The sequence below is a fragment of the Sapajus apella genome, unplaced genomic scaffold, assembly GCF_009761245.1.
Source record: "Sapajus apella isolate SASKATOON/1434 unplaced genomic scaffold, GSC_monkey_1.0 scaffold1, whole genome shotgun sequence".
Taxonomy (NCBI): domain Eukaryota; kingdom Metazoa; phylum Chordata; class Mammalia; order Primates; family Cebidae; genus Sapajus; species Sapajus apella.
The window spans coordinates 37,584,591-37,601,105 of NW_022436941.1; the positions used below are offsets into that span (position 1 = coordinate 37,584,591).

Here is a 16,515-nt window from a genome sequence, read left to right on the forward strand (position 1 = left end):
ACCTGATCCTCAAAATAACACCCTGGATCAGCCATCAGTTCCACCTAATATTCAGACCCCTCCTTACCTGAGCTTAATGTTTCCAAGCCATCATTGTAGCCCTTTTCATAGGTTCCCTCAGGAGCCCAACTATAAACTAGTAGATTTCTACTCTCAAAATCAGAGGAAATGGGAGCTCCTGCTCCTGCTGCTCAGTCTTAATGCAAATATATAACCAGTTTTCCTGAAATTTCAAAAGCATTTTCCAGTGCAAACATTGTTATAAATGGCGGTTCCTTTCCAGGGCACTAATAGTGCATCCACATAATAGGGAATAAATAGGCTTCTGCAGGCTGGCAAAGGCAATCTCATTCATTAACAGGATTACACAAAAAAGCCCATTCCAAGTTCCACACAACCTTCATGTTGAATTTTTTTCCTTCTTCAAACTTTCATTTAATACCTTTTTGCTGAACCTGCATTTCCTTCTGCCCAGAAATCACTGCTCTCCTTGAAAGTTCCTATCCCTTATTCAAAAACCAACTGGAAGGTGTTCAATGAATGTTTTCCTAAGAACTATCACACCTCTTTTTATGTTAATACGCCTAAAAACTCTCTCCCATCTTCTATGTTCTGTGGCATTTTAGATCTTTTCACTTATCTGTTTCCATCTGAGTTGGGTATTTTCCTCTCCAACTTTTTATTATGAAAAATTTCAAATACTCAGAAAAGTTGAAAGAACAGTGTATTAATCATCCATATACCCACCATTATACTCACAATTGCCAACATTTTGCCATATTTGCTTGCTTTCTTTTTAATACACACACACACACACACACACACACACACTCTCTCTCTCTCTCTCTCTCTCTCTCTCGCTGCACTATTTGAAAGTACTAGGTATTAACATAGCTCATCTCAAGTACTTTCCTATGCATCTCCTAAAAAATAAGAACATCGTCCTACATAACCACAATTCCTTTTCCACATGAGAATATTAATTGTTCCTTAACATTGTCTATATTGTAGTTGCATGGAAGCTTTTAGAGAACAAGGACCTAATCTATGTTCCCACTACTTAACTGGGTGCATAGCATTTACTTGGGTAATCAACTACTCTGAAAGTCATATGAATTTAAAATTTAAACAGCAATCTTTGATTTTAAAAATTTCTGTGCATCAGTTTAGTCATTTGCTTTACATAAACCTGTGCTGCAGTAAGTACAGTATTTTGGAACTACTTAATTCTGCATCACAATGCTCCATAGACATAGATCATGTCTATCTTTTTTTCAAACATGTAAGTAGGTACAAGAAATTTTTTTAAATAAATGAATGCTTTCAGACACTGAAAATGTTAATGAAGAAATTGAAATCGAGGAAGAACAAGGTCGGGACAATAGAATACAGATTTTGAAAGCAGAGAGATCTGGTTTTTAACACAGATTCAAACGTTTACTTACAACAAATGTTTACTAGGGCAAGTTGCTTGACTGCTCAAAGCCTCAATCTCTAACTCTGTAAAATGGTGATAATAATCTAGCATACCTCCCGGAATTGTTTAGAGGAATGAATGACAAAATATGTAAAGCATTTGGCACACATAAGACTCTGTTAATGGTAACTATCGTTATTATTTTATCCATCTGAGACAAAAAATATTTATTAACACCAAAACAAAATCCCGTCCCAGTGTACAGCGAGAATGTTGCATGCTAAGATCAGCTATGCTTCCCACTTCCATAGTTAAGTCTTCCAGCAAGACAGCTACTATCCAAAGAACTCCGAGTTGCCAATTCCTAGGAAGTGGTCAAGAACCTCGTGAATGAGATCCATCCAGGGATCATCATCCTGGCCTCAAGGCGCGGAAGGCTGCAACGCCCTCCAGCTGGAGGTGCAGCAGTGACCTGCAGCCTCGGTCCCTACTAAGAAAAGCGGCAATACACGAGGCTTTTGTTCTTTTAAAGTGGGTATGGGGTTGACAGAGAGGGATAAAGACTAAGGAAGAAAAAATTTTTAAACAGCCACGTCTACCCACAGCAGTCCCACAACTCGAGGCTAATCACTTCGGTGGAGCCAGACACCGCGTGGGGTAGAAGCTCGGCAAGTTCCCTTTTAGCTGAGCTGCAATTTCTGGCGTCTCAAACCCAAGAAATGAAAAAGGGACGCCATGGGGGAGCAGGAGGATAAATCAGGGAGCGAAAGGACCCTCAAAGCTATACTGTCACTCCACGCCCATGCTGTCATTCGCTCCGGCACATGCCCCTCGGTGGAGCGCGTGTTTAGGGTATGCAGAGCACGGAAGACAAAGCAGAAGCCCAGCAGCCGCCTCAACCTTGGCATGATCACATTCCGCATCTCCGGTTCTCCTCCGGTTTCGGGGCCCTCACCTGCCACGAATGCGGTCGTCACGCGAGCAGCTGGGAGACGGTCAAGCCCATTCAGGTCTAGGTTCCCCCCTTTCATACCGGAGGCAGGGGTGAGGTGTCCGTCCTGAGACTTCAGTTGTGGGCGTGGACGTAGGCTACTTCCTTCAGTAGCAGCTCTAGGGCCACATAAGGGCACCTCGAGCTACTACACCTCAGGAATCTCCGCCACGCCTCTTCCCCGCCCTCCTCGGGTCTCACGCCGAAACCTCCCCGGGCGGAACAATTTCCGGCAAGAGCCAAACGATCCGCCCTAACCTTTCTGACCGTGGTTCGTAAGGCTCCCAAAAGGACTATTCTCTTAAGGACCCGGGTAGTTCCGCTTCCGGCAGCGCCAGATAAATCTCAAGAGGAAGCTTAAATCCTGTCGTTTGAATTTAGGACCACCTCGGTGAGTGGTCATTCTGGTGTGCTGTGTCATACCTACTGTTTTTTTCAAGTGAGGCATAACCTGACAGTAATTTCAAAACCATTCGGCCCTGTCGGCCTAAGGAAGGATTTAATTGAGTCTTTGGGGAGATTCTGCGCAGGCGCCTTTGAGACGGAAGGGCCTTGGGCGTTGTGACGTCCCACGCGAGCTGAGCAGAAAGGGCGAGTGCTGTTTCGGGCCTGGGGAGGTGCCTACTAGGTGTAATTGAGTTTTACCAAGTGGTCATTTTCCTGCTGATTCTTAGTGTAGCTGGACCTTGTCCTTAAGAGTCAGTTAACGAATCGCCGAAACGCTTAAGAAATGCTTCCTCACAGTTTAGTATCTTTTGAAATTCCAAGCACATTTGGCCGGCGTTGAAGAATTCTCCCCATTACTTTGATCAATCATTTAATCTGAAATTTTGCTCCAGATTTAAACACGTGGTGGGGAGAAACGTGAGCTCAAGAGGGAATCCTGTCACGTAACTTTAAAAGGAAAATGTACACTTTATTTTAGTGTGGGTTTTTCTTAAATGGGCACTTCTGAACCAAAGTAGATACTTTTCAAAGTGGAAATGCATTTATCCCATGTGGCTTCAGGTGAATGCTTATGGCGATGAAGATATTTAGTTAAATGAATTTATACTCTCAAGTGAAGCAGATTGTAGAAACGTGTATTTGAATCTCCAAGTCCTTGACGTTGCCTAAAATTGTGGGTGTCCATTTTTTGGACCTTAAAATAGAATAATTCAAATGTCAGAATTCCGATCCAAATTAACGTGTTGATTGAAAATTGCAGATTTTAAGTTGGAACTAGCGGGGTATTATAACCTTTTAGGGGCTTAAATTGGTACCTTTTTTTTTAACCCTTGGTGAAACAGTTAACTCCTAATTTTATTTGACGTAATACCAAACTGCCTTTATTGAATACAAACATAAAATTATCAAAGGAATTAAGCAATTACTTGATTTTATTTGATGTTATGCAGGGGACAAAGTGTACAAAGCTTAACCAAATATGATCCTGACATTCCTCTTGCAAAACTACAAGTTGTAAGCAACCACTTTCATTTTTTCTTATTCCTACATGTTTAAGGACATAAGTAACTATTTTAACAAATTCTTGAAAATATAAGCATATCCAAAGAAGTCCCAGGACAGTCTTTATGCAGTTGAAACCACTTAATCCCCCTGTAAATGATACCTTTACTTGATAATCTTTGAGTATAAGAAGATACTTATATTTATCCTGAATATGATAGCTTCAAGCCAGTTTCTCATATTAACTACTTTTCAAATACATTGTTTCTAGGGACCAAGTGGTGTTATGTATGGGCTTTGGAAAAAAAAAAATTCCTTTCAGGTTATTTTTATATATGAATACCAATTATTAGCAGTAAAAGTTTAGCTACTTCAAAGGCTGTGCTTTTCGTGAACTGAATTTTCTTTCTTATGCATTTTCTATTTCCTTTTGTCATCTGTCTCTGCCTTCAGAACCAGTAGTTCCTTAACTTCATTAGAGTGTAATATCATCATCAAAGGATACAACTCCCGAGTCTTCTGATTTTGTTCTTAGCAGTAAAGCTTTAGAAGCATTGCTATAAAGCATTAATCCCCATTAATGAAAGGAAAGAGATTTTAAAATATTTTTTCATGTAGATGAAGATTTTGAGAAAAGAAAGGGTTCTCTGTTACTTTCAACAGCCTGATATGGATAATAATACTTAGATATTATAATTATACTTTACCATATGCAAAGGACTTTTAAGTTCATTATCTTTATCCTCATAATTGTGAAAAAGGACAAGATATTACGTCCTTTTCCAAACATGGATGTTAAGGCGTAAGTCTATACCTTCTTTGACACAGTTTACTTATAGCGCTATGTATGTGAAAGTGAAGTATAATGTTTTCAAACTTGAAATAAGTTACCTCTGGAATATTTGCTATTTTAAAATTCAGTGTTATTTTTAATTATCCTTTCGGGAAATTCAAGTAATTCTTTATTCATTTACAGACAGTTGAAGGTCCACTATGTTCTGAACACTTAAGCAATGTAGACATAAAAAATTAATAAGATCTTTCCATTTCTCATTTATAATCTAAAATATTTTTAGAAAAATCACTTTGTATTGTGTAACAGAGGCCTGAACCACAAGCAAGTATTACAAAAGCTAAGGATAACAGGTAATTGAGTTATTGGTATAGCAGGGGGAAAAAGTGTGAAATTTGAAGAGACACCAAGTTACAAATGTCAACACATGTCCTCACTTTGTTACTTTCAGTAAATTGGACAATCTCTGAACCTCCATTTTCTTACCTGTAGAAAGGATATAAAACTAATATCTACTCCATGAAGTTTGTGAGGATTATCATAGTAAAATGCTATATAAATGTTTGCAGCTGTAGTCATGAGTCGCTTAGCAATGTAGATAAATTCTGAGAAATGCTTTGTTAGGCAGTTTAAGCATTGAGCGAATACAGACTCTACCTACATGAACCTAGATGGGGTGTGTGTGTGTTTGTGTGTGTGTGTGTATGTGTGTATTTTTCATATAGAAAACCAAATGTCCCTCCACTTTATTATCATTGATTTCTCCCACTTGATCTACAGTGCTAATATCAAATGCCCTGTATGAGGTTTCTATATATGCTCCATTATCATCTTATAGGACCACTATCTCATAGGCAGTAAATCCTTAACCAAAACATTCTTATGCAGTGCAATTGCATTGGCAATTGTTTTTAAAACTTTAAATTTTTAAAAACTGTTATAAATTTTTTAATTTATACTTTTGGTTTTTCCAGATGTCATATAAACAGAAGTATACAGTATATAGCCTTTTGTGTCTGGATTATTTCACTTAGCATGATTTTGAGATTTATTCAATTTGCTAGGTGTTTGTAGTTTGTTTCTTATCAATGCTTAATAATATTCCACTCTGTGGATCTACTATAATTTGTTTATCCATTCACCAGTTGGTAAACATTTGTTTTCAGGTTTTGGTTGTTATGAATAAAACTCCTAGAAGCATTCACTTACAGATTTTTAGGTGTACATACTTTCTTTTGGTTTAGTATCTAATATTGGTATTGCTGGACCATATGGTAAATTGATGTTTAACTTATAAGAAATTGCCAAACTGTTTTCCAGCACGTTTACACCATTTTCCATTATTACCAGCTATGCTTTGTATCTTTGGTAGTAACTATTATCAGGTTTTGTTTTATTTTTGTTGTTGTTAGTGTGTAGTCGTATCTTATTGTGGTTCTAATTACATTTTTTTCGTTGTCTATTGATGTTGAGCATTTTTTCATGTGTTTATTTGCTAACCATATCTCTTTGGTGAAGTGTCTGTTTTTTCCATGTTTTAAATTGGGTTGTTTGCATTTTTGTTAAGCTTTAAGAGTTCTTTAGAATTCTGGATACAAGTTATTTATCATATATGTGTATTTTATCCCAGTGTTATTTCTCTTTTTTTTAGCAATTCTTTAAAGAATAAAAGTTTTAATTTTTTTCTTTATGGATAGGTGTTTTTTCTTTGGTATCTAGGAAGTCATTACCCAACCTAAGCTCACAAAGATTTTTTTGTTGTTGTTGTCTTCTAGAAGTTTTATAGTTTTAAGTTGTACATTTAGGTCTGTGGCCTATCGTGAATTAATTTTTACATATTGTATGAGATATGAGTTGAGGTTCATCTTTTTTCAAAGGATGTTTAATTGTTACAGCATTTGTTGAAAATGTTATCCTTTCTTCATTGAATTACCTTGGCATCTTTGTTGAAAATCAGTTTACCATAACTGAGTGTCTGTTTCTGGCGCTATTCTGTTCCGTAGATTTAAGGCTGTCATTTTGCCATCATAGCACAGTCTTGATTACCATAGCATTATAGAAAGTCCTGAAACCATATAATGTGAAATTCTTCAACTATATTCATTTTCAAAGTTGTTTTAATATCAGTTTTAGAATCAGCCTGTCAGTTTCCTCAAAACAGCTTGAGGGTTTCTGATTGGGATTGCGTTGGATCTATAGAGATCAATTTGGGAAGAATTGGCATCTGGTCCAGCTTTTTCTCAGTGGTAGAGAGGGAGCGACTCCAGCTTTCCACATTCTAGTCAGAAACCTATATGGGAATGTTTAGTGGTATTTCAGAAATAAATAATTTACTTCTGTTGTTATATTCACTATAATATCTTTATTGGAAGAGATCACAGAACTATTTGTGCATTGGATGCCATCCCCTGCTGCCATCTCAGAAACATCATACTATCAGTCATGTAATTTTTTTTCTCCTCTGTTTTCATTGGTCTTTCTAGAATTCCTTCTGTTAGCATTAAATTTTGGGGGTTATTCCCTTGTTGAAAGCAAAACAATCTTGTTTAAAAAAAATGTTTTAATTAAGCAAATCACACATAACATGAAATTTACTATGTTAACCATTTTTAAGTGTACAGTTCAGTGGCATTAAGTACATTCACATTGTTGTACAACTGCTACCACCATCCATCTCCAGAACCCTTTTCATTTTGTATAACTGAAACTCTTGACCAGTTAAACAATAACTCTTTCATTCTCTCCTCCCCACCCTCTGTTCTATACAACCATTATTCTTCTTTCTGTCTGTATTTGACTACTGTGAGTACCTTACATAGGTGGAATCATACAATATTTATCTTTTTGTGACAGGTTCATTTCATTCCTGGTTAGCTTAATGTCCTCAAGATTCATCCATGTGGTAACATGTCAGAATCTCCTTCCTTTTAAAGGTGTCTGAATATATACACCATATTTTGTTTATTCATTCAGTCGGTGATGGACACAAGTTGCTTCCATCATTTGGCTGTTGTGAGTGATGCTGCTGTGAACATGGCTGTCAAAACTTTTAACCCCCACTAGAGTGTAAACTCAATGATGAGGCTCAAGAGAATCTACATCTTGTTTATTATCCTGTCTCCAATGTAGCAGTTACTCAGTAACATTTTTTAGATCAATGAATGAACCTTGTATCTGTCTCAAGCAGCTATCTTGTAGTTCCTTGCATTATAGCTAAGCTCAAGTTTCTAAATCCACTTTCTGACTTTCCATCCATTTCTTGTGTCATTGCAGTCTGGTTGCCACCTGCCCTGCTATACTCTAACTATACTCTATACTGTTGCCAAAGCCACTAGCTACATAATGGTTCTTATATCACTTAGTCTCTCTATTTCTAAGAACTTTGTATTTCCTAGCCTTCTATTACCAGAACCTCTTCTGGCTTTTTTTCCTATTTCTCTGGCTATTGTCATGTCCCTAAAGATTCACAATATATTTGGGAGAGAGACATATAAACTAATATATTCAATAGAGTGTTTCAGATTTTATGATAACAGTTGATACATATTACTGTATGTGCCAAGGAAAGTGTGCACAAATCTCCCTGAGATTGGAGACGTGTCAGAAAGGATTCATAGATGAGTGAACTCATTAATGTGAATGTTGAAGGATAAGGATACATCTACTGCACTTCCTACTCTGTACACTTTCCATCTGATCCTTCTTCCATTGCCTTAACTTCACCTACTTTTGACACGCTGAGCTTAACCATGAAGAATGCAACATGCTTAATAGTGTCATCTTTCTCCCTAAGCAAGATCTTCAGAAGTAATCCCAGATTCTTCTTTGCATTTACTCCACACATCTAGTCAGTCACAGTTCTTATATGATATATCTATCCATTTATACTGACACTGCTTTGACTCAGAATTTCATCATTTCTTGCGTTAATTTTACAGTAGTTCCCTAGCTGACTGGTATAGGTATTCCTCTCTCTACCCCAATCTATATTCCATTTTGGTAATCGAAATTTGATCTTGTAACTCCAACTCTTTCTTAAAATTTCAAGTTATTCCAGGTTGGGGTGGTTAGAAGACACTCTGTAGGAATGACACGTAGCCAGAGTTTCAAAAGATGACTAGGGGCTGAATAAATGGCAATAAGGTTCATTCCAGGCAAAAATATCAATGAAGAGATGTGAGCACACTGGATGGGATGTTTGAAGAACTGTGATTATTTTTCGAATTGAGAATGCCAAGAGAAAAACATGGAGAGATGGGTAAAGATCTTATTTTATAAAGCCTTGTATACTGGCAGAGGTGTTTAGATATCATTAGTGCTATTGTCTTAATGGTTTCATTCTCCGAAAATTCCTATGTTGAAATCCTAACCACCAAGGTGATGGTATTAAGAGGTGGGACTTTGAGGACGGGCATGGTGGCTCACGCCTGTAATCCCAGTACTTTGGGAGGCCAAGATAGGTGGATCACTTGAGGTCTGGAGTTCAAGACCAGCCTGGCCAACATGGTGAAACCCCATCTTTACTAAAAATACAAAAATTAGCTGGGCTTGGTGGCATGCACCTGTAGTCCCAGACTCTCTGGAGGCTGAGGAATGAGAATTGCTTGAACCTGGGAGGCAGAGGTTGTAGTGATCTGAGATTGTGCCACTGCACTCCATCCTGGATGACAGAGTGCCACTGTGTCTGAAAAAAAAAAAAAAAAAAAAAGAGGTGGAACTTTGGGGAGGTGACTTGATCATGGGTCAGAGCCCTCATTAATGGGATTAGTGCCCATATTTTAAAAAGTCCCACTTCCCTCATGTGAAGTTACAGTGAGAAGACAGCTGCTTGTAAGAAAGTGAACCCTCAGTAGACACTGAATTTGCTGGCATCTTGATCTTGTACTTCCTAGCCTCCAGAACTGTGAGAAAGGAATTTCTGTTTGTAAGCCATCCAGTTTGTGGTATATTTGTTATAACCACCCAGATGGACAATCAGGAATGGCAAAAGGCATATTTCGAGTTAAGTGAATATTTTGATAAGATTTGTGTTTTAGTGTGACCTCCATGACTACAGTGAGGACAGGGACTATTATTAGAGACAGAGGAGGCAAGGTCAGATAGAAGGTGAGTGAACTAAGGCAGTGGCAATTGAATAAAGTTCAAAGTTCTACCTCATTCACAATCAAAATGCTTTTCCTCCTTCTCCAGATGGATCTAGGTCTCTACACATCTGTTTTGATAGTGGTCTTTGCATATATCTGTGCTAACACCACTCTATACTGTATGAATGCTGATTTATTCCTCTTTTTTTCTTCTCATTTATACCATAAGCTCCTTGAGGACAGGGATTTTATCTTGTTTCAATTTGTATTCTAGTATATACAAGGGTTTAGGGGCTCAGTAACTGAATGAGCAAATTAAAAGTTATATGGATTAACAGGCAAAAAAATATTAAAAAGGGTAAAACACGGGATGTTCTACAGTAGGTAAAAAGAGATTAGAGAGAGTCAAGATCACTTCAGATTAGAGATCATGGAATGTTTGCTTTATTGAGGTGGTAGAACTTGATTTTGAAAGATGGAAGACTTAATCAGGTGGAAGTATATACCATTTAGGGGAAAATGATGTAAACCAAGGTATAGAGAATGGTTGAGGATATGGCCATGGGTATACAAAGGAAACTAGTGAGAGAAGAAGCTGTATAATGCTCTGCCAGGTTGTAGAGGGTAGGCTAGATAGTCTAGACACCTTAGCCACTAAGAAGTAGTTAATGCTGAGAGGCAGTCTCATAGTGTCCACTCTGTCAAGTAAATCATTTGGAAGATAAAAATATGCTAGGGATAGTCTAAATAAGTATCAAGGTGACTACGTCAGGCAAATAACCACCCCTTTAAGTCTCAGTTCTGTTGTTTGTTGAGCCAAAACAACTCACCCATATAAAAATGAAAATAATACACTTTTGACAGCATTTGTGAAATATGAAAATCTGTGGGAAATTTATGATTTTTATGTCTTCTCCCACTGATTTTTATCTCCTCCTCCATAGCATAGATATATGTTAGTCTTCTCCCACTACTTTGGTGAGAAAAAAACAAACCAAAACCTTAAAAAGCTCAGTCTCCAAAATTTTTTGTAATGGTTCCTTTGCTCCATGTCCCTTTGTACTTTAGGTTTACTCTGAGGAGAGCAAATTTCTCTATTTCTGTTTATTTTCAATTATTCAAAAGTCAAAGATTTCAAAGCAGAGAAATTAATTTCAGTAAATAGACCTTTTCTGAGGAGTTTTTGTTTATTTATTATAAGTAGGAAAGCCAACAATGTCCTCATGGCACAGATAACTGAATATATTGAAGACTTCATCTTATATTACATAGAAAAAATTTCTTGTGTCTGCAGTAGGTAAATGGGTAGGGGGAGGAGGACAAGAGATGGTGGGAACTTGGAACCAAGAGGTTTTTAAATATAAGAGCAAAATATGGAAGCTACTGTGTTTATGCAGACTCACATTTTTTTTTCCAATGGCTAGTTTGTTTTCTGCCAGTTCTAGTTACCCATACCCCTTGGTATTTTGGGGCCTGTACTTCCTCTATGGTGTGAGAGTTTGGTCTTTTCCTACTGTGGGCTTTTATGGGTCTGAAAAAGCTCCCCGCTCCTTTTCTTTTTAAAGTCCTTCAGGAGTTTTTGCAACCTTCACTGGTTTCTAAAAGGGAGGAAATAACACAATTTTTATCTTCCCTTTATAAACCTCATCTTCCTACAGTACCATACTCCCAACTGTCTAGGATGGGATATTTCTAGATTTTCCTTTAGATTGTCTAGATGATTTGGGACATTGATAGTTCTAAAAACTATTAAGGGAAAACTATAACAGGAAGTTATATACAGCATATTATTAATTTTACAGTATACAGTCTATATATTGATTTCATCTAAACTGAGAAGGGACAGGTTTCTGTCCCTTAGACTTGAAAGAACATGTGTCACTGTAGTATAGAGATGAAAATAGAGGACACAAAGAAAAAATGATTTTAGTTATTTTTTTTTCAAGAGTTGAGGACAATTAATGCAGAGCTACAGTGACAGACAGGCAAATGGATAGGTGGAGAAACAGGTTCTATATTTCCAACTCGAAACCATACAAGGCTTCATGAATTGAAAATTGATTTGGAAGTAGAAGTTTGCCACAGAATCCTGGCAGAGGAGAGCGTAGTGAGGATGACATGGAAAGTAAAGGCATCAAGAGGTCTTATGTGGCAGATTGGAGAGTGGTAAGGTACCACTAGTGTTTCACCACAGATAATTTGAAAATCACTGACCTAGAGCAATATGAAACTTGGTAACAATAAAAGTGGCTACAAGACAGGGACAGAGTAAACACATGGTAAAGCCTCTTGATGCCTTTACTGTTTCCATTTAGTGGCTATTTGACGGTAAAGCATCTATGAACATTTTTGTACACATATTTTGATAGTCATAGACTCATTTCACTGGTATATGAAGTTAGAATTGTCAAGCCTTTAGGGTAAATGTGTATTTAACTTTAAAAGAAGCTTAGTTTTCCAAAGTGGTTGTAACATTTTACCCTCCCACAATGTATGAGAGTTCCAGTTGCTACTTGTCCTCCCCAACACTTGATGTTGTCTGTGGTTTTTAATTTTAGCCAAGTCATTGTGGTTTTATTTGCATTGCCCTGAGGAATAATGATGTTGAGCACATTTTCACTTGCTTATTGACCATTGGATGTTCTCTTTTATGAAGTGCTATGTAAAAATTTCCACCCCGTTTTTTGAATTGGCTTATTGTCCTTTTCTTTTTGATTTTTACAAGTTCTTTGCATATACTGTACTGGTTCTGAGTCCTTTGTTAGATATACATATTAAAGATATCTTCTCTCAATGTGTGTCCTGTGTTTTCACTTTCTTAATGTTGTCTTTGATGAGTACACATTTTTATTTTGATAAATCCCTATTGCTAATTTTTTTTTTATGGATAGTGTTTTATGTGTCCTATTTAAGAAATCTTTGCCTGTCTTAAGATTTGAAAGATCTTTTCCTATGTTTTCTTCCAGAATCATTGTTTATCTTTCACATTTAAGTATATGATTTATCTGGAATTAATTATTGTGTAAGATGTGAGGTAGGTGGTTTAGGTTCATTTTTTTCCCCCCAATACAGGTTGGGGGGAAAATGTTGTTGTCTAGCATTATTTATTGAAATGACCATCTTTTTCCTCATTATATTGATACCTTCATTGTATGTGTATATGTATTGTATATGTATTGACATTGTATATGTGTTGACATTGTGTATGTGTGGATATAATTCTGGACTCCTTGTTCAATTACAGTGATGTATTTGTATGTCCTTATGCCAGTTGGCTTGTCCTACTTACTTTATATGTATAAAAAGTCTTAAATCTGAGCCATTCATCTTTGAGATGATTTAGAAACTGTGTTAGACTACATGTTTTTGGTTTGAGGTACAGCTAGCTATTAGAAAGTGAAAGAAAAATTATGTATTTAATAATCAATTGCAAGTGAATTAAACTTAGAAAAAACTAATTATCTTATAATACTTTATAGCAATAATTAATGTGTTGTTTAGGTTATGATGGGACTGTGTTAACATTTCAGAACCTTTGCTTTTAAATTGACATATACTTTGCGTTAACCTAAGGTAAGAAATGTACTGTTATTCTCTCTGGAGGTTATAAATAGATCAGAAAGATGGTTTTTACATTTGCAAAGAGCTGTATCATAGGGGAAGTGAACTGATAAGCTGGTTAAGCCATGGCAATAGGCACAGTCTGTTCTGCTTTGTCCCAGCATTCTTTTTCTGGTAAGTGTTTAGTCTCATTCCTAGATCCTCCAGTGGTTAGTAAACATCTATTTTTTTCCTATATATAATTTCAAAGTTGTAAGATTTGTATTATAATCCTAGCAGGAAACAGAAGACATTCTGGAGGGATGTCTGAAATCAATTTAATGGAGCACATTTTTATAGACTGTAACAAAGTAAACAACATGACACCTGGTGACTATCAATAGCAAAAATAGTTACCACCTTCAGGCTAAGGTGGCAAGAAGAAGAAATACCATGAATCTATTTGCAAGTAATATAAAACTATATTTCATTTCTTATAACTTATTTATTTGTCACATGACAGGATCCTCCTGTGTTACCATCCTGTGAAAGTAACATTTCATTTGATAGCAATGAAATTTCAAACCTTTTTAAAGTATACTGGTTCATTTCCTTTTCTCTCAGTATGTGGAAAATTTTCAACATTTCTTATCAAATGGAAAGAGATAAGATAATTTGTCATGGGATATCTCAAAAATAGCATTTGAGTATTTTCGTTCATATACATCACTGTTCCTTTCCTGTACTGCAATTATCTTCCTCAAATAAATTCTGAGAATTCTCAGTTCATATGTAAGTAGAAATATGACAGAAGTCTGAACTGAAATGGCAATTCAGTTAGTTTAAAATTTAAGTTATCTGTTGAAATACATTTTACCTAGGTTCACAATGGTCCGTAGTGGAAAAAATGGTGATCTTCATCTTAAACAGATTGCATATTACAAACGAACTGGTGAATATCATCCAACTACACTGCCAAGTGAAAGAAGTGGCATAAGAAGAGCAGCAAAAAAATTTGTCTTCAAAGGTAAAATAAATGTTCAAAATCTTGATTATTGAGTTGTAGATGCTTCCCTACATTCTTCTTTGTAGAAGTTTGAGAATTTCTGTAGTAATTTTTGTTGCTAAACAATTAGCAGTTGAATTGATGATGCTACTCAATCCAAAGCAAAATTAAAATTACACTCAAGCTAACTGAAGGCCAGTAAGCATGAAAAGGAAGGTTTAAATTATAGACAGAATATGATATCATGAAACAAAACAAAACGTTTTTCTAAATTAACAACTTCTGCTTTTGCTCTCTTGTGTTCTCTAATGGCACACTTTCCAGCACTGATGTCACTGTCAGTGAGGAACATTTTTGATGCTTGATGTGAAAATGTTGACAAAGTTAACTGGGTTGTTTACTAAAATAAAAACTGAAAGGAATTAACTATATTTCTGTGATCATGTCCCCTTAACCCCCACCAGTGCCATTAAATATTCTCAGGATCACATTTATTTTAAGACCTTTGAATCTCCCTGAATGGATTAAATATTTGAAAGGCAGTGGGATATTTATCTTGCAATGTCATGATAATTTTTTCTTCTTTTTCATCTATAAAGGAGAAGAGAAGTTTGGGATGAGATAAGCAACAAGTAGTCACCAGATAATTAAATGAATGTTTGTGTTCTAAATGGGAATTTTGCCTCTTAGGCTTACCCCAAAGCAGGTTAATAAATAAAATTCTGGGATAATCAATAAATGCCTGCTCATGTCTCCCTGTGTATATCCCTACCAATAACTCCCTTATACTTAAGATTAGGCAGACCCATTATCTGTTAGACTAAAGTGAGGATTCATTCATTCATATATTTGATAATTTATGTAACAAATGTTAACTGGGTGTCTTCTATGTGCCAGTCACATTCTAAATCTTGGAGATATATTGATAAATAACATAGATAAGGTTCCTGCTCTCAGGTTGCTTATATTCTAATTCTAAAAAGTAAGGAATGTTCCACTCCTCAATCTGCTTACTCATATTAGTAGCTGAATGGGTATTTTGGAGTTTGAATATCTAGCCCATTCATATTGGAGAGGTAGATGGTGATTCTGCCCATACCCTGGTTACTTCCCAGCTGCAGATTCTTCTCATGTATCCTCCTAGGAAACAGAAAATTGTCTTGAGGATTAAGGTTTTTTCCACTTTCCCGCTTCACCATCCCTGCCTTCTACTCAAATCCAGAAAAAGCTGAGAGAGCTGTTTGCTTGCAAAAATGCAGTGATGATTAAACATTATTTTAGAAAATTATGTTCTAGGACGTTGTTTCTCTGTACGTAATTTATTTGCTAATCTATTCCATTTTTAGAAAGTGCCTGCAAAATCTTTTTACTTTGAGTACTCCCATAGAGAGATAATTTCATATTTCCGTAGTGATTATGTGCTTTGGTAAAAAAGCTTGCACTACTTATATTGGAATCTACAAAATTATAGCAGTTACTGCCCTTCCTAAGTATCTAGTAAGTGTGACAGCTAAGAACCTTTGTGTGGTTGCGTCATTACAAATAAATATTCTATTTTAAATGCGGTAAGATTTTATAAAACAAAACAAAAATCTTCATGGTTTAAACAGAAGGCTATGATTGTCTTAAAACTACATAGATCTCTAAAAATTGCAGTTCTATCTTTTTGTTATCCTTTATTCTAGAAAAAAAGCTGTTTTATGTTGGAAAAGACAGAAAACAAAATCGTTTGGTAATTGTTTCAGAAGAGGAAAAAAAGAAAGTCTTAAGAGAATGCCATGAAAATGACAGTGGAGCTCATCATGGGATATCCAGGACCCTCACTCTGGTAGAATCCAATTATTATTGGACATCTGTGACCAATGATGTCAAACAGTGGGTATGGCTTATGTATTTAGAATATTATGAATAATGACTCTGATAGATATTTAAAATTTATTATTTCTCCAGATTTATTCTGGGTATCACCTCTTGTTAAATATATTTGGCATGGTTATTTTTATTTAAAAAAAAACACTTAGCCGGGCGTGGTGGCTCAAGCCTGTAATCCCAGCACTTTGGGAGGCCGAGGCCGAGGTCAAGAGATCGAGACCATCCTGGTCAACACGGTGAAACCCCATCTCTACTAAAAATACAAAAAATTAGCTGGGCATGGTGGCGCGTGCCTGTAATCCCAGCTACTCAGGAGGCTGAGGCAGGAGAATTGCCTGAACCCAGGAGGCGGAGGTTGCGGTG

At 36.4% G+C, this 16,515-nt stretch overlaps 2 protein-coding genes across 30 annotated transcripts in view; one reads left to right on the forward strand and one right to left on the reverse strand.

Annotated features, from left to right (window-relative positions):
* The window catches only part of PPIP5K2 (diphosphoinositol pentakisphosphate kinase 2), an 80,605-nt gene extending 77,907 nt beyond the window's left edge, over nt 1–2,698 (reverse strand). For 26 of the 27 annotated variants that reach the window (XM_032275305.1, XM_032275223.1, XM_032275189.1 and 23 more), the window contains exon 1: nt 2,373–2,698. The gene's annotated coding sequence lies outside the window, so the exon portion shown is untranslated. The remainder of the gene's footprint in view (nt 1–2,372) is intronic. The other variant, XM_032275214.1, reaches the window with a different exon arrangement.
* A 9-nt stretch (nt 2,699–2,707) lies between these two features.
* GIN1 (gypsy retrotransposon integrase 1) overlaps nt 2,708–16,515 on the forward strand; it is a 28,835-nt gene continuing 15,027 nt past the window's right edge. The window contains exons 1-4 of one of the 3 annotated variants that reach the window (XM_032275414.1): nt 2,719–2,799; nt 3,806–3,869; nt 14,156–14,301; nt 15,966–16,159. In XM_032275414.1, coding sequence (XP_032131305.1) covers nt 3,835–3,869; nt 14,156–14,301; nt 15,966–16,159 — 375 coding nt within the window. In that variant the 5' untranslated portion in view covers nt 2,719–2,799; nt 3,806–3,834. Of the gene's footprint in view, nt 2,800–3,805; nt 3,870–14,155; nt 14,302–15,965; nt 16,160–16,515 lie in introns of all 3 variants that reach the window. The other 2 variants (XM_032275422.1, XM_032275430.1) reach the window with 2 other exon arrangements.